The following is a 21427-nucleotide window of genomic DNA, read 5'->3' as shown; positions in this document are numbered from 1 at the left end:
ATAATACAAAGCAATACAGCCTCATCAAAGTTGGCGTTGTAACTTTATATATTGCCAATTACTTCCATGAGAGGGGGAGAGGTGGAGGAGTTAGTTGCTTTAGCAGAAATGTTGAGGGTCCAATGGAGTTAAGAGGTTTTGTCCAAAGCACTTTTTACTACTTTCCATTGGTTCAATATTTTCGAAACAACACACGGACGTAAAGGGTGTTCAATAGCACTGATTTATGCCAAACAAAAAAATCAAAAACCTCAAAAATGGAGTCATGAGGTTTCCTCCCAACAGCAACGATTGTTAATTGATGGTTACCTGGTATCCTTTAGTTCCATATTTAGTCAGATGCTAGGTTCATTGATTACTTGGTATAGTTCCATGTTTAGTCAGATGCTAGGTTCATTGATTACTTGGTATAGTTCCATGTTTAGTCAGATGCTAGGTTCATTGATTACTTGGCATAGTTCCATGTTTAGTCAGATGCTAGGTTCATTGATTACTTGGTATAGTTCCATGTTTAGTCAGATGCTAGGTTCATTGATTAATTGGCATAGTTCCATGTTTAGTCAGATGCTAGGTTCATTGATTACTTGTTATAGTTCCATGTTTAGTCAGATGCTAGGTTCATTGATTACTTGGTATAGTTCCATGTTTAGTCAGATGCTAGGTTCATTGATTACTTGGTATAGTTCCATGTTTAGTCAGATGCTAGGTTCATTGATTACATGGTATAGTTCCATGTTTAGTCAGATGCTAGGTTCATTGATTACTTGGTATAGTTCCATGTTTAGTCAGATGCTAGGTTCATTGATTACTTGTTATAGTTCCATGTTTAGTCAGATGCTAGGTTCATTGATTACTTAGTTGTTATAGTTCCATGTTTAGTCAGATGCTAGGTTCATTGATTACTTGGTATAGTTCCATGTTTAGTCAGATGCTAGGTTCATTGATTACTTGGTATAGTTCCATGTTTAGTCAGATGCTAGGTTCATTGATTACTTGGTATAGTTCCATGTTTAGTCAGATGCTACGTAGGTTCATTGATTACCTGGTATAGTTCCATGTTTAGTCAGATGCTAGGTTCATTGATTACTTGGTATAGTTCCATGTTTAGTCAGATGCTAGGTTCATTGATTACCTGGTATAGTTCCATGTTTAGTCAGATACTAGGTTCATTGATTACCTGGTATCCTAGTCTGAGGCCCGACACGGTTCTCTCTGTACTCTATATTGATGTGATTGATTGATTGTTTATTGACTAGAGTTCAATAAACACTGGTACGTGGCTCTGCATGAGAGCTACATGGCTAAATTAATGCAAATTGACAGCGGTGGACGTGGACGACGCAGCGGTTGGACAGAACGCCATCCTCACCTACCGCATCACCGGGAACGCCCGCAGCGCCGAGGGCGGCGCCGAAATGTTCAACATCGACGCCAGCACGGGCACCATATCGGTGGCGGCAGAGGGCCTGGACCGGGAGGTAGTGGAGAGGCACCGTCTGGTCGTGGAGGCCCAGGACGGTGGGGGCATGGCGGGCACGGCCACCGCCACGGTCTTGGTGACGGACGTCAACGATCACGTGCCAAGGTTCCGAGAGGAGTGGTGCGGGGCCCGCGTGTCCGAGAGTGACGAGCCGGACACGCCGATCCTGGAGCTGAGCGCCGTGGATCTGGACAGCGGCGCGCACGGACAGCTGGCCTTCACTGTGGTGGCAGGTGTGACTTCTGCACTGACACTGTGCATTATGACCTAATCAATAAATTAATTACATTTGCAATTATTTGAATAATCGAGAAGCTATTTTTATTTAAAAAAAAAAAATACATTTCTTTAAAAATATATATATATATCAATGAATACATTAACCATTTAACCATCTTGTTTGCAAGAACAGTGAAAATATTAGATCTACAAGCTTGAAACCTGTTTGCCTATAATGACACGCTCAAAATAGGGCTAGATTTTGAATCTATATTAATCGCTAGATTATTAAAAAAATATCGATTATCGAAAATGTTTTATGATCGATGTAATCAATTGTTTGTTACGGTCGATTGAATCGATCAGTCCGATTAACCCCTCCCCCCCTACAGGTGACCCCGAGCAGAGGTTCTACATGTCCAAGCACCGGACGGAGCAGAGCGCCACCCTGAGGCTGAAGAAGCAGCTTGACTATGAGAAGGCGAGCGAGCAGCGCTTCAACCTCACCGTCCGGGTGGAGGACTCTGACTTCTCCAGCCTCATCCACTGTCTGGTGCTGGTGGAGGACCACAACGACAACGCCCCGGTCTTCACCCCCGCCTTCCACCTGCTGTCCCCGCTGCCCGAGGACGTGGCTGTGGGAACCACCGTCATCCAGGTTGGTTGGTTGGTTACTGTGTTGTTCCACCTGCTGTCCCCGCTGCCCGAGGACGTGGCTGTGGGGACCACCGTCATCCAGGTTGGTTGGTTGGTTACAGGGTTGTTCACCTGCTGTCCCCGCTGCCCGAGGACGTGGCTGTGGGGACCTCCGTCATCCAGGTTGGTTGGTTGGTTACAGGGTTGTTCACCTGCTGTCCCCGCTGCCCGAGGACGTGGCTGTGGGGACCTCCGTCATCCAGGTTGGTTGGTTGGTTACAGGGTTGTTCACCTGCTGTCCCCGCTGCCCGAGGACGTGGCTGTGGGAACCACCGTCATCCAGGTTGGTTGGTTGGTTACAGTGTTGTTCCACCTGCTGTCCCCGCTGCCCGAGGACGTGGCCGTGGGGACCTCCGTCATCCAGGTTGGTTGGTTGGTTACTGTGTTGTTCCACCTGCTGTCCCCGCTGCCCGAGGACGTGGCTGTGGGGACCTCCGTCATCCAGGTTGGTTGGTTGGTTATAGTGCTGTCCCCGCTGCCCGAGGACGTGGCTGTGGGGACCTCCGTCATCCAGGTTGGTTGGTTGGTTACTGTGTTGTTCCACCTGCTGTCCCCGCTGCCCGAGGACGTGGCTGTGGGGACCACCGTCATCCAGGTTGGTTGGTTTGGTTACAGTGTGGTTTTTGTGGCAGCAAATTTAGATTTTTTTTTTGTCGTTATAGGGCTGTATTTTGCGTGTCTTAAGTACCAGGTCTTATTACTTAATTTGACTATTCTGAGTGGCCAAAGAGCATTGACCACGCCTCCAGGTCTTAACCCATTTTGACCTGAGATCAGGTTTTTTAAATGTCTTCTACATCCTGACAGTTTTCTGAAAAAGCTATGTTTCTATGTCAGTCGTTATTTGGATTTTTCAAAAATACCAGATCTACAAGCTGAGTGGCGCGCTATGAGCTTGTAGATCTGGTATTTTTCAATAGCTAAAGCATAACATAATTCTAACACCAAAAGGGGTTCCCGCCCACAATGGGTTAAGTTAAGTAATGTACTTAAGACACGCAAAATACAGCCCATAGTCTCTTGAATAGTTTTCAGTTAGTTTTAGTCACATTTTAGTCACCTGGGAATGTTTTAGTGTTAGTCTAGTTTTAGTCGAATAAATGTCATAAGATTTTAGTCGACTAAATCTACAGTTGATTTTGTCGACTAAAATGTGTTTTGGCGGGCCTTGATGCCGTCATAATGACACTTGCTGAAAATAGTAGCCGATCTACAAGCTCACAACGCGTTGTGTTGTGAGATTGTAGATCGGCTATTTTCAGCATGCAACCAAGTGTAAAATGACTGAATCTCTTGTCCACTAGTCCCCTTCCTAACATTTTAGTCTAGTTTTTATTTGTTGACGAAATTGTCAGTATATTTAGTCTTAGTTTTAGTCACCATAGCTTAGTTTTCATTTAGTTTCCATTTAGTTTTCGTCAACGAATCGGTGTGGAAATTTGGAAATTACTTTTTTATAATTGACAAAATCAATTAGCCCTATTTAATACTTCATCGTACTATAATGATGTTGCACAAATAGCAATAGCGGATCTACAAGCTTGTCACAACGTAAGTGTTATGAGATTGTAGATTGAGATTTTTCAAATTTTCTAAATTTCAAAAAACGTTTGAAAAAATGCATTCACCAAAGTTAATAGTTTTTGTTAAAATCAATTATCGATTGATTATTTTTAATAATCAATTGCATTGATTGGTTTGACTGTTGCACCCGTACAGGTGGTGGCCAGTGACTCGGACGATTAAATTGATTGGTTTGCCTGTTGCACCCGTACAGGTGGTGGCCAGTGACTAATTGACTGTTGCACCCGTACAGGTGGTGGCCAGTGACTCATTGATTGGTTTGACTGTTGCACCCGTACAGGTGGTGGCCAGTGACTAATTGACTGTTGCACCCGTACAGGTGGTGGCCAGTGACTAATTGACTGTTGCACCCGTACAGGTGGTGGCCAGTGTAAAATGACAAAATCAATTAGCCCTATTTAATACTTCATCGTACTATAATGATGTACTCTGTACTCTGTAAATAAATATATATAAATAAATGAAAACAATCCGCACACCATTTTCGGCTCCCAGAACTGTTGCACCCGTACTGTTGCACCCGTACAGGTGGTGGCCAGTGACTAACCCTAACCCTAACCCGTACAGGTGGTGGCCAGTGACTCATTGATTCGTTTGACCCGTACAGGTGGTGGCCAGTGACTCGGACGCGGGGCTGAACGGTGACGTCCTGTACAGCGTCTCGCCCGAGTCCGACCCCTTCGGACACTTCGCCGTCAACCGAGCTGGCGTGGTTACAGTCGCCAGGCCCCTCGACCGTGAGACCATGACAGGGTACGAGTAAGCCTGTCATAATTACTACATATTTGCCTAATCACAATTATCTGAGATAATAATTGCAATTATCTGAGATAATTGCGATTATTTTGCATTCCATTCATCTGTCTATTAATGCACCACGTCTGTGTACGTCTGTGCGTACGTCTGTACGTCTGTACGTCCGCATTCCACCCCCGCAGGGAGTGCAGTGCCCGGAGTCGAGTCGGTCGGACCCACGGTTGTCCAGAACCGCCACAAAAGGCCTCTGCCCGGGCTCTGGACAGAGCCCCCTGCCCAGGCTCCATATATGGAGCTGGCCTGTCCTGACATCACAGCACTCCATAGTGAGTGTTGTGATGTGTGACAGATACAGAAATCTCCATATATGGGCATAAAAGGGACACAGATAGATGGGTGGAACGGGTACTCTGTAAATAAATGAAAACAATCCGCACACCATTTTCGGCTCCCAGAACTTTCTTGTTGGTGTGCAGATTTTTTTCATTTATTTACTTGTGACTTTGTTTAATCCCTGCCTAGTAGGATGTGCATGTTCTTTTTTGGCTGTTGTTTTCAGTCTCCTTTACCACTGGAACGGGTACTCTGACATGGGTACAACGGTTATTGCATAATTTGCATATAGCCATGGGTACAACGGGTACTCTGACATGCAGTGGCGTGCACAGACATTTAGAGGGGCAGGTGCTCAAGTGGAAAAAAGGGCACTTTGTGCAGCGTGTGGAACCGGCCGGTTGCCTTAATAGTGTGAGATTTATAGATTGTGGGGCCTAAATAATATATTAAAAGTTTTTTTATCAAGAATTGATCAATGTTACCATGGCCCACATACTGTACAGTGTAACTGTACAAAATAAGAAAAAAAAGAGCCTCAATATGTAACTTTATTTTTATGAATAAATATGTCTCCCTACTCTTCTATTGAGCCTTTTAGATCGTATCAAAGGTCATGTCTCACCTACAGTATAGACACTGGATCTGACACCAGTTTTGACCTGATGGTCAAGATTTATCCCCTGAGCAAGCAGGGAGAGCTCTATTAGCTCAATGGTAAAATAATTCAGCACTTGCGAAGGAAACCGGGTTCAAATCCAGGGTAGAAGAGGAAAGTTATAGTGCAGCTTTAAGTTATTTGTCTGTCCTGTGCATTTTTTCTTTACAAAGCTTAAAAGGCAAAAACACAAATGCAATTTTGATTTATAATGTTCCAATGTTCAAAACCACAATACAATTCAAAATAATCGCGAAACTATAAAATGTGGTGATATTGGTGACGACCCTCTTATAGGTACGAGCTGGTGATCATGGCTGTGGACCGCGGCTCCCCGGCTCTGAGTGGCAGCGTCACGCTCCACCTGCCGATGCTGGATGTGAACGACAACGCGCCGGAGCTGGAGGCGCCCTACTCCCCCGTGCTGTGGGAGAACAGCCCCTCCCCCCACGTGGTGCGGCTCAACCAGACCTCCACCTTGTTGCACGTGGTGGACAGAGACTCCCCCGAGCACGGACCTCCCTTCTCTATGGCCCTGCAGTCTCCACTGCACTCCCAAGGTTAGCATTTAGCACGGGCCTCCCTTCTCTCTGGCCCTGCAGTCTCCACTGCACTCCCAAGGTTAGCATTTAGCACGGGCCTCCCTTCTCTGTGGCCCTGCAGTCTCCACTGCACTCCCAAGGTTAGCATTTAGCACGGGCCTCCCTTCTCTCTGGCCCTGCAGTCTCCACTGCACTCCCAAGGTTAGCATTTAGAGCTTTGCTTTTTTTTTCCTCTTTGTCTTTCTCATTTCGTTTTGACTTTGTTTAGTTTTCGCTTTCAGTTTTCGCTTTCAAAGTGTGTTTGTTTAGTTTAGTTTAGTTTGTTTTTACATTTTTGTGATTTTTATTGTAATAGGGTGGCCAAGGGCAGGGCTGGACTGGGACAAAAATTCGGCCCGGTCATTTTCGCGTGAATTTGGCCCACCACAACCAGCCACCACAACCAGCGCGCAGATAGCAGAAACTCTACCGCCCGCTCCGTCGAGGCACACACAAACAAACAAGCCCTAATACCACCACTTTTACAGAACAACATAAATGATACAAACCAACAGACCAACACAACCCTTTGTTGAGGGTTTATTTGTCACTCACTGATACAATACAGTGAAATTATCATGATGGCACTGGCAGAATGGCAACACGCCCGGACCTTTCCTGGTGGCCTGCCGCCTATTGGCCTGCCTGCCTGTCCAAAAAGAAAAGAAAAAAAGATTCAAACAAGCTCAGAAAAATAGTGAAAATAGCTGATCAGATCAGTGATGCATTGTGAGCTTGTAGGCTACTGTAGATTGGCCATTTTCACTATTTTTAAGACTTCTAACAATTCTTGACAGCAAGCGGCTTAAATATTGACAAACATTTCAACGAAGGAGATTTTCTGTATGATTTTTAGTTAGTTTAGCTAACTATAATAACTATGTTTGCTGTTTCTGGACGGGGGGAGGGGGGCGGCATACAAAATAAATATATATGGAACTGTTTTTGACTGAAATGCTTGTCTGTAATAACCTGTAAAAAGGAATAAAAACAAAGTAAACACAACTATAATAACTGTTGCAGACTTCCACCTGCGTGACCACGGGAACGGCTCGGCCACGCTCACGGCCCTGAGGAGGTTCGACAGGGAGAGACAGAGGGAGTTCCACCTGCCGCTGGTCCTCACCGACAGCGGCCGCCCGCCCAGGACGGTGACCAGCACCCTCACCGTCACCATCGGGGACCAGAACGACAACGCTCACCAGGCGGGGGAGAAAGAGGTGTATGTCCACAGCCGCAAAGGTGAGAGGCTGTGGGTGATCAGCGTTCTTCAGTGGGGGACATGAATGACGGGATTTTGGCGGGATTTTGTACGTTGTTTCCAACGCTACTTCCGGTAGATCGGCATAATACTTTTTTTCTCCAAACAGACGGTGTCAAATGTAACTAACTATCATACAAAAACGACACGTCAAGAGACGTTTTTTTGGGGGGGGGGGGGGGGAGGGTCACAGTACAGTTCTTATAATATGACGTGAGTTAAAAAAACTAAACATTGATGGGACATCCAGTCTCTACACAGGGAATAGAGCGCCGAAGTCCTGACGTCACTCGCTCATCCCCTCGATTCCCCTGGCTCACGGAAGTAATTTCTCTATGGAGAATAACATGGGGTCATCTTGAAGTCATTTCATAGCATTGTGGTCCAAAAATAAACAAGCTGTCACTGCATTATTGTCAGGGAGGTGTCTCTGTATCGTTTGCGACAGTCAGTCACTCATATATGATACAGTGTTTCTAGTGAAAATGTAACTAATTCAGTAGCCTGGAACTCACCTATGCTTTTTTATGGCATAGGCAGCTCCCGGCAGGATCCGCCGGGAGAAACTATGCGCAGCTGCGCGACATGAGACTAATTACTTAGAGCGACAGAGAGAGAGAGGAGTGTGTGTGTGTACATGTGTGCATGCATGTGTGTGTCAATTTAACAAAGGTGCAGACGATCAGAAATCAGCAGAGAGTGAGAGATGTTTGCACTACTCTATGCCGAATTGAAGTGGACTCGGACCCAGACTTTTTTTTTCTCCCTGGAAAAAAAAACGTCTGGGTTTCCGAGGCTACTAATTCAGTAGCAGTAACAATAGCGTTTTCCCTCAGCCAGTCGATTCTTCATATCCATATGAATGAAACGGCCGGGATGACATGTTTATTTTTCAAACACAGTTCTTATATGAGGCAATGTAAAATCCCCCTATGGGGATTACAATGCAAATATAAAGTAGGCTACATGAACCCGTGGATGTGAACCCAAACATGAGGCAAACATGTTCCACAAGCCACGGAGGGTGTCTCTAACGTCAGGCCTTCTGTAATCTACATACTTACATAGTGACTGCACAGGGAAACCACAGCCTTATTATTACACCTCGTCTGTGCTTTTCTTCCTGCAACGAGGCTCTGCACCGCTGACAGACCATGAAGGAGCGAGGGGGGGTGGGGGTAGGGGTGGGGGAAGTGGGTGGGAGGGTGTTATGGGATTAATGGCACGGTGGGAGGAAAAGTTTCCATTCCGTGTGGAATTCGATGTGTCCCTCTTCCCCCCTCCCCCTCCCCATTATAAAGTATCAAAGTTTTGTCATGCAAATGCTCGTGTATTTGATCTTCTCTGTCTGCAAAGTTGCCAAAAAACCCTGTCTATCCTACAAAAGATAATCTGAAAACTGAGAACATTATATCGAGCACCACCATGGGTTGTTTACGACTTTTTTTGTGTCACCCTCAGGGTAAAACCGGTCAGGTGTTTTGGAGCTTGTTAGTGTTTTGATTGCACGGTCGTGCCACACGGCACACGTTTGGGTAATTGTGGTAAACACTGACACCATGACTCATCCAGGCTGCTGTTGTTTTCCCCACTTACCCAGCTGCCGTATTCTGGCACTGTAGGTTGATAATAACATAATCCATAGTCAGAGATAGGCCCACTACTTTAAGCCATTTTGGGCGGGAACCCCTGTGGGTGTTTTAAGCATTCTGTTCTACTTTAGCTATTGAAAAATAGCAGATCTACAAGCTCATAGCGCGCCACCGAGTGGCGCTCTATGAACTTGTAGGTCTGCAATTTTTGAAAAATCGTGAAAATGTGCCTCAAATCTTTGAAAATATATTCTTTCAGAGCAAACATTTTAACTCAAATCTTTGCTTCTGGGGAGGTCCCTGGAACAACACATTTTCAGATGGGGGTCGGCGGCCAATTACATATAGTTTTTGGGGTCCTTGACATGAAATATTGAGAACCACTGATACAGAAACAGGAGGATTTTCAGAAAACTGTCAGGATTTTGAAGACATTTTTTTAAAATGTCGACGTCAGGCCTACATGGGTTAAGCCCCACGCTCTGTGAAGTGGAGCAGAGAGTCTCTTCCACTCAGGCGGCGGAAAGGCTCCAACTGTTACCAAGGTACAGCAATAACTAGAACAGAACGTGAGAAGGCAAGATAACGGGGGGGGGGGGGGGGGGAGAGTTGCTGAAAGATAAATGTTGCTATCAGCGACATTTGTTTGTTCGGAAAGAATGTGTCTTTCTTGGGTGCGTATACGTGTTGCTATTGTGATATCTGGGAATCAATAATTCTCTTGGACATAGGCTATGTGTGAACAAATGCAAGCCACTAGTCATTTCGTCTGCAAGGCCTGTCTTTGTTATTCAAAGTCCACCTGGAGTGAGAAGGACAGTCACATGAGGGGGATGGTTTGTTTAGTTCCTGAGTCACACCTAGGGCAATTACATGCTAAACAGGGGTTCAAAGTGGCCACTTGAGCAAATGGTTGATCAATGCGTAAGCTTGGGTCATCTTCAAAGGAACAGTGAACACGCCTCTATTCTCACCTATGTTTGTGAAACTGTACTTAAACTAGTTGATTTCTATGTCATTTGGTCAGTATACCGGACGGCGTCAGGCTGTCAGGAGGTGAGCCTGTATGCTGTGTTTCTGAATTAAAACATCAAGGAACATCACTCTGTCTGCTGCCGTGTCACAATTCTCTCATGCTCTCCAGCTTTTTGGTTAAGTGTCTCTGTACAGTAATTCGTATAGTAGAACTAGAGTGTTTTGGATGGTATGTACCCAAAATATACCACACTATACTATACCGAATGTCCGTACAGGTATGGTTGAAGTAGAGAAAGCAATGCAAAGCAGAATGCCCGCAAGGCCGCTACACTTCAGATTAAACAAAGGTGAATGCACGGCTCAACAATATGTGACCAGTGTGTGTGTCAGAGCTGATGTAAATATGAAATAAATGCTTAAACATGTAGCTAGGTGTAATGTTAGAGACCACAGAAGTGAACCTTTCAAGCCTGTTTTCTCAACTTGCTGTTTTCTGCAAGACATTACTCTATAAGCCATATCTCCAAAACTGGTGGGTCAAACTGAACAATCAATATGTCAATTTGAAGCTATGATTCCCTGCTTTCATATGAACAAAACTAAAGTTCAAAAAAATCCAATGGCAGTCCCTCAGTCAAATTTAGTCACAACTGAGAAAACAGCCAGCACACAATAAATATCCTTTTCATAATATTTTAGTTTACTTCTCCACGGACAGAGTAACGGACACGCTTCAGAGTAACAGGACTTCCTCAGCGTATGGGAAGACCTGTTAGGAAGACCTGTTTAAACGCACAAGTTTCATGTAGTCGAATTAGAGAAATGGACCTTTTTGAGGACCATTTTCCTGGCCCTCTATAGAAATGGTTGCTTTTTAGGTTAAGTAGGATTCGGGAAGTTATGATTCCAATTACGGTACGTTTTTACAGCGGGCGACAGCCTGCCTATTTGTCTATGGGACTCGGCAACTACTGGCGATAGTAGGCAAAGATGCGATAGTTGAAAAGTGGATGGAGGAATGTTGTTCAAAAACATGAAAATATATTTTCAACAACATCGTCCGGCAATAGCCAATCAAATTCATGTGTTAGCCTCGCATAGCCACCCTTCATCTGCCAAATGCATTCAATACAAATGCAATGCATATTGCAATTGTGGGAGGACTTCACCAAAGTGGTGACGAGCCAACCAGATCGTCTGGAACTATATACTATATAACCAACCAGGGTTATATTAGCACGGTATTCAATATGGGCGGACATTGCAAAAATAAATGTAATACTGTGAGGGGAGGAACGGTGATACGTTTACACTACATAAGGTAATGACAGCAGAAACGCCCACCCAGAGTCGCCACTGTTCGCCACTGTTAAAACATGGGGTTAGGAAGAGATTCCACTGTTAAAACATGGGGTTAGGAAGAGATTCCACTGTTAAAACATGGGGTTAGGAAGAGATTCCGGCTGGTTTAGGGTTAGGAACTGTTAAAACATGGGGTTAGGAAGAGATTCCGGCTGGTTTAGGGTTAGGAACTGTTAAAACATGGGGTTAGGAAGAGATTCCACTGTTAAAACATGGGGTTAGGAAGAGATTCCGGTTAGGTTTTGGACTCCCTATTTTATACTTAGTAGTGTTGTGATGGCCCAAAATCTAGATCTGCTATTTACAACTTATTTTAAATGCTGTCCTAAACTTTGTATAGTAATACAAACGTGTGTGTGTGTGTGTGTGTGTGTGTGTGTGTGTGTGTGTGTGTGTGTGTGTGTGTGTGTGTGTGTGTGTGTGTGTGTGTGTGTGTGTGTGTGTGTGTGTGTGTGTGTGTGTGTGTGTGTGTGTGTGTGTGTGTGTGTGTGTGTGTGTGTGTGTGTGTGTGTGTGTGTGTGTGTGTGTGTGTGTGTGCGTGCTTTACCTTGAACAGGACGGCTGGCCGCCGCGGCACTGGGGAAGGTGTACGCCCCTGATCCTGACGACTGGGATAACAAGACCTACACCTTGGAGACTCGTGCATCTAAGTAAGAACGCTCTGCTAACATGCAGACATATCAGAACTCCTTAAGGTCAATGCATGCTTGAGTGTTGCATGATGAAAGTTACCTAAAAATGACAAAAACAGATTTATTTAACCTTTATTTATAGTTAAAAAAAACACATTGAGACGTCTCTTTAACAAGTGTGAACTGGCCAAGAGAAGAGGCAAATAATGTTACACAGCTCTGTCAGTACTAACAAATACAGGACAACAATTAGGACACAGCACATTAGCACATTACCCACTACCTATAGGAAGCTCAAGGAACAGGAATAAGATGACCAATAAAGACTAACGTCAATGTTTGCTACTAAACTAATACAGGACTAGAGCAAACATTTCCTATACGTCGAAGCAGGAGCAGTGTCTGCATGGGACATGTGCTCATGGCAACCCTTTTAAAACTCACTACGTGAATCACAGAAGCCACTTTGAGTCTGGTTTGTAGGCCATTCCAAGACAAGGGCCCAAAGAATGCAAGGCCCCCCCCCCCCCCCCCCCCACCGACATAGCGCAGCCAAACATTTGATCTGAGATTGAGAGAGTTTTGGACGAGCTCGAATTTAGAGCAGATGTAAATTGAAAGGTTACCGAGAATGACTGTAAGTGAGAATATGCCAGTGTAGCAACGTTAAGGAGGACCAACCGACTAAGGCGTACAGAGTGAGAGACAATGATGAGTCCTAGAGGGGGAATTGGTCATGAACCTCAATGATGAGTCCTATAGGGGGAGTTGGTCATGAACCTCAATGATGAGTCCTAGAGGGGGAGTTGGTCATGAACCTCAATGATGAGTCCTAGAGGGGGAATTGGTCATGAACCTCAATGATGAGTCCTATAGGGGGAGTTGGTAATGAACCTCAATGATGAGTCCTATAGGGGGAATGAACCTCAATGCAGCATGAAAAAGGTAGCCTAGTGTTGAGGAACAGGCAAAGCGATACACAGTATCGCAATAGTCAAGCTGTGATAGGAAGCAAACAGCTTTTTGCAAGAAGCATTGGAAACTTCATTCTATAGAAGAAACTCAGTGTGAATTTCAGCTTTTTCACCAGGCAAGGAGTCAATGTGGTATTTGAGAATTTGAAATTGAACATGTTGTCCAACCAGATCCTAAGATATTTGTACAATTCAACCATTTCAATGTATACTCCATCCAAAGTGGTGATGTGAGGGGGGGGGGGGGGGACTGCCAGACTCGGACTACCGGCCAAGGTGCCTGGACCGCTGAGCCACGGCCCAGGCCTACTCCCCATCTTCAAACCAATCCAGTAACTTTGATTGGTGCAGGGCTGAGCATCGATCAGATTGTATATACTATCATTTATTTATTTCCCTGCAGATAGTCTACCTTAACTCTTAAATTCTACTAATTCTTTCAATGAACTAAAAACGTGTGTTATGTGATGGCCTATCCTGCCTCAAAAATGGACAACACCAAAGGCCACGTGGCGTTGCCCCTAAAATGAAGGAACTCCAGGCCTGATTCCATGTGTACATTCTCAGAATGACATATCTGTAAGGGCCCATTTAACCAATTAAAACCAGGAAAGCATCTGTGTCACTTTAGATTTGAACTAAATATAGGATTTGGAACAGTGGTTCTCAAAAATAGCAGATGTACAAGTGTGAGCTTGTACAGTACAATCTGCTATTTTTCTTCTCTTCTTGGGGTCCCTGGCACAACGTTTGAGAATCACTGTTTTAGGAGGCATTTGTAGAATCGGCTGCTGCTCCTGTCGCTGAAAACCTTGTATGTCCAAAACTATTACGTTTCAGGAAATGGGGAAAACAAAAATACTAGTTTGTTTAAAAATATATATTTATCCAATCAAAATACTTTTGATTGGATAAATATTTACAAAACACATAAGCCACACATACAGTATGAGTACTTCACCACCAGCCAAATGCCTTTTTTTTCGATCCATTACTCACTCTGTGAATCCTTGGATTCATGGAACATTTTAGTTTTTGTAGTTTTCCTTCATGGTTTATGAAGAACACACAAACAAAGAGAATACCTGATGAACCGAAGAAAGTAACAGAACAAATACAAAAGAAGAACAAGCCTATATCAGAATTCTGTTTATAAAACATCAAAGCAACTCACAGAGCAGTGTCCAAGTGTCCATTTTCTCCTTACTTCCAAAACACTGCATTTTCACGGAAACGTTAATATTCTAAACATTTCCTGTCTGTGTAAACAGTGTCGTGCAGCTGTGCCTGGGTCGAGCGCGTGCTTCTGCACTCGGCTCACTCTGGACACCACATGAAAGTCAAAACTGTTAACATTTGCATTCATTAAGTCAAACGTCAACTGCCTGACTTTAGGAAAAAAATAAACATTGTGACTGATGTTCAAAGAAACATCGTGACTGTACTATACGTGTTTAATAATCATGTTAGGCTAAAAGTATTGCTGTTATCTTGTTTTATTCACATCAGTGTGGTGCCAGTCACATCTGTCTGTCATCTTCCCCGTCCTCTTGAATGCAACTCCCTGCTTGAACACATCTACACTAGCTAGGCTATAGAAATATCAACGCATCTTCTCGCTGTCTTCTGCCTCCACCAACCAGTTGCACTTCATAACATCTGTGTCTCACCTATACCTAGCCAGTAGCCAGTTGAGTGTCTACACCAATGGTTCTCAACCTGTGGGTCGGAACATGATTTTTTTCAGGGGGGACCCAGATGATAGTGAAGGACTTGTTTAATACCTTAAAGCTGCTATAAGCAATAATAATATTATAACAAATAATAAGGTCATTAAAATGTTGACATATATTGGTCGATTTGCCTGTCTGCTTCCTGATTGGTTAGTCACTGCGACCGGGTTTTTTTTCGACCAATGACAAAGCTTCTAGGAACATCTTTGAATGCAGATTGCGGCTCCTATATGTGTCACAGAGACTACTTTTTTGTGGGGAGCGTTCTACCCATTGCTGGCTGTCTGAATACCAAAGAAATAAAAAGGTCATTAATATTTTGACATATTATTGCTTATAGCAGCTTTAAAAGGACAACTTTAAGGTTCATGTCTTAGGTCATTATTAGAGAAAGTAAAGGATGATCTAATTTGCTGCATTCTTTTGTTTAAACGATTGTAGCTATTTTTGACAGGGGGGCGGGGCATTCAAACAAGTGGCTATATGTCTTTTTTTTTTTTTTTTTTTTTTACAACATTTTACGGCGATTTCTTTATTATTACTTACTATTCTATTTATAGTAACTCATAGGAATAGACTACGTGACAACCAGGTATAGTCTGGTGACCACCGGAGAGACGGGTGACAGCCGGAATGTAGCAACCGGGAGCAGTATGGGATAGCGCCCCAGCCTGCGTCTTCCGTGTGTAGTGTCTAAGCCCTATGCTTGAACACTGTGGTTAACTGTATGTTAATACATACTGTGTAGTGTCTAAGCCCTATGCTTGAACACTGTGGTTAACTGTATGTTAATACATACTGTGTAGTGTCCAAGCCCTATGCTAGAACACTGTGGTTAACTGTATGTTAATACATACTGTGTAGTGTCTAAGCCCTATGCTTGAACACTGTGGTTAACTGTATGTTAATACATACTGTGTAGTGTCTAAGCCCTATGCTTGAACACTGTGGTTAACTGTATGTTAATACATACTGTGTAGTGTCCAAGCCCTATGCTTGAACACTGTGGTTAACTGTATGTTAATACATACTGTGTAGTGTCCAAGCCCTATGCTAGAACACTGTGGTTAACTGTATGTTAATACATACTGTGTAGTGTCCAAGCCCTATGCTTGAACACTGTGGTTAACTGTATGTTAATACATACTGTGTAGTGTCCAAGCCCTATGCTAGAACACTGTGGTTAACTGTATGTTAATACATACTGTGTAGTGTCCAAGTCCTATGCTTGAACACTGTGGTTAACTGTATGTTAATACATACTGTGTAGTGTCCAAGCCCTATGCTTGAACACTGGTTAACTGTATGTTAATACATACTGTGTAGTGTCCAAGCCCTATGCTTGAACACTGGTTAACTGTATGTTAATACATACTGTGTAGTGTCCAAGCCCTATGCTTGAACACTGGTTAACTGTATGTTAATACATACTGTGTAGTGTCCAAGCCCTATGCTTGAACACTGGTTAACTGTATGTTAATACATACTGTGTAGTGTCCAAGCCCTATGCTTGAACACTGTGGTTAACTGTATGTTAATACATACTGTGTAGTGTCCAAGCCCTATGCTTGAACACTGTGGTTAACTGTATGTTAATACATACTGTGTAGTGTCTAAGCCCTATGCTAGAACACTGTGGTTAACTGTATGTTAATACATACTGTGTAGTGTCCAAGCCCTATGCTAGAACACTGTGGTTAACTGTATGTTAATACATACTGTGTAGTGTCTAAGCCCTATGCTTGAACACTGTGGTTAACTGTATGTTAATACATACTGTGTAGTGTCCAAGCCCTATAGAACACTGTGGTTAACTGTATGTTAATACATACTGTGTAGTGTCCAAGCCCTCTGCTTGAACACTGTGGTTAACTGTATGTTAATACATACTGATGTAGTGTCCAAGCCCTCTGCTTGAACACTGTGGTTAACTGTATGTTAATACATACTGATGTAGTGTCCAAGCCCTCTGCTTGAACACTGTGGTTAACTGATGTAGTGTCCAAGCCCTATGCTTGAACACTGTGGTTAACCAGTGCCGATTCTGGCCTCCAAGGGGCCCTAAGCATGATTGTAGCAAGGGGGCCCCCCATGAAAAAATGGGGGGTTTTGAAACAGTTTAAAACAGTTTTAAGTAGACAAACAGAGCAGAATAAGGTATAAACATTTATTGTCTGTCTGTCTGTCTGTCTGTCTGTCTGTCTGTCTGTCTGTCTGTCTGTGTATGACAGACTGACTGGTATAAACAGCGCCCCCGGTGTAGAGGGATGGTATGACAGACTAGAATAAACAGCGCCCCCAGTGTAGAGGGATGGTATGACAGACTAGTATAAACAGCGCCCCCAGTGGGGAGGGATGGTATGACAGACTGGTATAAACAGCGCCCCCAGTGGGGAGGGATGGTATGACAGACTGGTATAAACAGTGCCCCCAGTGGGGAGGGATGGTATGACAGACTAACTGGTATAAACAGTGCCCCCAGTGGAGAGGGATGCTATGACAGAGAGACTGGTATAAACAGCGTCCCCAGTGGGGAGGGATGGTATAAACAGCACCCCCAGTGTAGAGGGATGGTATAAACAGCGCCCCCAGTGGGGAGGGGTGGTATGACAGACTGACTGGTATAAACAGCGCCCCCAGTGGGGAGGGATGGTATGACAGACTGACTGGTATAAACAGTGCCCCCAGTGGAGAGGGATGCTATGACAGAGAGACTGGTATAAACAGCGTCCCCAGTGGGGAGGGATGGTATAAACAGCACCCCCAGTGTAGAGGGATGGTATAAACAGCGCCCCCAGTGGGGAGGGATGGTATGACAGACTGACTGGTATAAACAGCACCCCCAGTGGGGAGGGATGGTATGACAGAGAGACTGGTATAAACAGCTGGACCCAGTGGACCCCTGCTCAGTGGACCCCTGTGGTCCTCTGCTCAGTGGACCCCAGTGGTCCTCTGCTCAGTGGACCCTGCAGTGGTCCTCTGCTCAGTGGACCCCAGTGGTCCTCTGCTCAGTGGACCCTGCAGTGGTCCTCTGCTCAGTGGACCCCAGTGGTCCTCTGCTCAGTGGACCCCTGTGGTCCTCTGCTCAGTGGACCCCAGTGGTCCTCTGCTCAGTGGACCCCAGTGGTCCTCTGCTCAGTGGACCCCAGTGGTCCTCTGCTCAGTGGACCCCAGTGGTCCTCTGCTCAGTGGACCCTGCAGTGGTCCTCTGCTCAGTGGACCCCAGTGGTCCTCTGCTCAGTGGACCCTGCAGTGGTCCTCTGCTCAGTGGACCCTGCAGTGGTCCTCTGCTGAGTGGACCCCAGTGGTCCTCTGCTCAGTGGACCCCAGTGGTCCTCTGCTCAGTGGACCCTGCAGTGGTCCTCTGCTCAGTGGACCCTGCAGTGGTTCTCTGCTCAGTGGACCCCTGTGGTCCTCTGCTCAGTGGACCCCAGTGGTCCTCTGCTCAGTGGACCCCAGTGGTCCTCTGCTCAGTGGACCCCAGTGGTCCTCTGCTCAGTGGACCCTGCAGTGGTCCTCTGCTCAGTGGACCCCAGTGGTCCTCTGCTCAGTGGACCCCTGTGGTCCTCTGCTCAGTGGACCCTGCAGTGGTCCTCTGCTCGGATGGAGGCTGCTGTGCACCTCTGGTTGTGCTGGTAGAGGTACTGGCTGTGGCTGCCTCTACATCGCTCAAATCTGACTCACTTGTATCTGATGCAGGCTGTGTTGTGGCTTTAGTCACAAACTTAAGCATAGCCCCTGGAAATTATAGATACAAACACAAGGATAAAAAAAATAAAATTATATATAACTCAATTGTATATATATATACACACACACACACACACACACCCCCCCCCCCCCCCCACACACACACACACACTTATTCAAATTCTTAATCATTCCTTTGCAATTTAAATTATTTATATTTCAATACTGAGCAACAACAACAAAACTACGAATTTGATGCGTTTAATAAGAGCACAAATCAGACTGCACAGCTAGTCACAGAGTGAGACTACAGTACAGCGAGTCACCACTCACTCCCAACCATGTCATGATAAAAGAGATGATTATTGATTACAAACTGCAGCAAGCAGCAGCAGTACTAGCCTAGCCACCAGCGTGGCTCAGCCTGTAAACACAACAACCCGCGACATTCACAGCACAGGACACTGCAAGTCAGTCTGCAAGTTGGCATGTTTATTTACCTGATTGCTCCTTCCGCAGTTCATCCTTACGCTTTTTCTTTAACTTTTTATCATTTCCTGAAGGATACAGACGCTTCATGATTGAAGATGAGTTCCGTGAGATCTGTGTTGTTGTTGTCTTTACTCTTTTATATGCTACTCTCCCGTCCGTCTGAAACGACACCGAAGAAAAATAACACTTTGAAAGGGGGGCGTTTCCGCGTGCTGGAAATGTCTACTACGATAGGCCTGTTCTTGATTCTGATCACTAAGGTACGCTGTTGGCGGAAGATTTCACCATTCTGAGCAGCGTTACACTCACTGCGCAAATAACGTAAAAAGGCCCCCACGGCTCCGCCCGCCCTGTGCTCACCGTTCCTTGCGTAACGTCGGTACGCAAATAACGTAGCACGCTCTTTGCCGACTTTGCGCAGGGCGAGCGGGGGCCTTTTGTGAATTCGGGGGCGGCGGGGGCCCTACGCAGTCTGCGTAGTCTGCGTTTAGGAAGAATCGCCTCTGTGGTTAACTGTATGTTAATACATACTGTGTAGTGTCTAAGCCCTATGCTTGAACACTGTGGTTAACTGTATGTTAATACATACTGTGTAGTGTCCAAGCCCTATAGAACACTGTGGTTAACTGTATGTTAATACATACTGTGTAGTGTCCAAGCCCTATGCTTGAACACTGTGGTTAACTGTATGTTAATACATACTGTGTAGTGTCCAAGCCCTATGCTTGAACACTGTGGTTAACTGTATGTTAATACATACTGTGTAGTGTCCAAGCCCTATGCTAGAACACTGTGGTTAACTGTATGTTAATACATACTGTGTAGTGTCCAAGCCCTATAGAACACTGTGGTTAACTGTATGTTAATACATACTGTGTAGTGTCTAAGCCCTATGCTTGAACACTGTGGTTAACTGTATGTTAATACATACTGTGTAGTGTCCAAGCCCTATGCTAGAACACTGTGGTTAACTGTATGTTAATACATACTGTGTAGTGTCCAAGCCCTATGCTTGAACACTGTGGTTAACTGACGGCTAGGGAGGCTGTTAGACGTGTGCTCAAATAAACTGAAAGTCTTGGCCTGTGCCGTGGCTCAGTGGTCCAGGCACCTTGGCTGGTAATCCAGTCTGGCAGTGTGCCGCAGGTTTGACTCCCGATCCCGACGGCCTTTACTGCATGTCTTCCCCCCATCTCTCTCCCCATTTCCTGTCAGCCTACTGTCTGTCCCTCCATAAAAAATATAAAATAAAGGCAAAAGCCACAAAAAAACAACATTTAATACACTGAAAGTCCAAACGTTGTCTGTCGAGTTCACAAACAAACTATATTTATTAGCCGAACTGTCACCTCAGCATACAATAAATACTTACATAAATAAACCATGAGGATACAGACTATACAGCTCAGAGAAACACAGTGTGCCTCTGCAGTGTGCCCACCACCAATGTGATCATTCTAACTCAACTGCAGCTGTCAATCTAACAGCTGACCTGACTCCTCCACGCTGTCAGCGAATGTATCATTATTTGTCACCCTTATCTTTGGGGCAGATCCTTATATGAACATTTAGTATAGCATCTCTGTTAAGACAAGACTATAAGAACTGTCTGAGAATAGGGTTGAGGAGGCGTGCACCCGGAGGGGCTGCTGGAACAGGCCAGGAGGCGTTGGGATTCTTGCATATTTCCTTTGCTGCGTTTGCCTTCACACTGCGCTGTCATCCGCAGCAATTGGAAACGCAGCAGATAACTTTATATCAATGCGTTCAATTCATAAACTACACTGTCAGTGAAATCTATGGTGTTAAAATTATGCTTCTAATAGTTAGGATTTGAGGGTAACGTGGATGCATGTGTGTCGTCGGCCGTCGGGGACTGGACTGACTGTGTGTGTGTGTGTGTGTGTGTGTGTGTGTGTGTGTGTGTGTGTGTGTGTGTGAGTGTGTGAGTGTGAGTTGTGTGTGCACGTGCGCCTGTCACACACTGACTGTTCTTCTGGTCACATGGCCGAGGCACATGGAGACAGGAGCGCAAAATGATCCTTAATTAGTTTACAATCGGTACTCCTATAGATTAGGCTATCCGATCATCATCAAATTAGTATGCTACTATGCATATGCCATGATAGCTATACAGTTTATAGATCATGCTTAAGCATGTGTTTAATTTTGCAGTATTTATATTTAAGCAAGATGAAGAAAGTCTCCAGCACTTGGATCCCACACAGTGACAGCCCTCCATGTTTACACACAGACAGACAGACAGACAGACAGAATACTCTGTAGGCTACACTGCAGTGTTTTTAGGTATTTCCTTAACTTAAGCAATTGATTAATGTGCTCATTTGACCATATTTCGATGAGGGCTCTCCTCATTCGATCACGTCTATTCACGGTAAAGGGGAC

The 21427-nt window shown here is 44.8% G+C and overlaps 1 protein-coding gene across 3 annotated transcripts in view; it reads left to right on the top strand.

Moving 5' to 3' along the window:
• LOC306923648 (neural-cadherin-like) overlaps nt 1–21427 on the top strand; it is a 424677-nt gene that overhangs the window by 272862 nt on the left and 130388 nt on the right. For all 3 annotated transcript variants that reach the window (XM_079501857.1, XM_079501859.1, XM_079501858.1), the window contains 6 exons: nt 1324–1713; nt 2092–2357; nt 4587–4732; nt 6024–6286; nt 7331–7549; nt 12057–12150. In XM_079501857.1, coding sequence (XP_079357983.1) covers nt 1324–1713; nt 2092–2357; nt 4587–4732; nt 6024–6286; nt 7331–7549; nt 12057–12150 — 1378 coding nt within the window. The remainder of the gene's footprint in view (nt 1–1323; nt 1714–2091; nt 2358–4586; nt 4733–6023; nt 6287–7330; nt 7550–12056; nt 12151–21427) is intronic.

The sequence above is a fragment of the Electrona antarctica genome (assembly GCF_951216825.1).
Source record: "Electrona antarctica genome assembly, chromosome: 5".
NCBI classification, from domain to species: Eukaryota; Metazoa; Chordata; class Actinopteri; order Myctophiformes; family Myctophidae; genus Electrona; species Electrona antarctica.
Note: the sequence above shows the minus strand (reverse complement) of the source record. Positions and strands in the feature narration are given on the sequence as shown.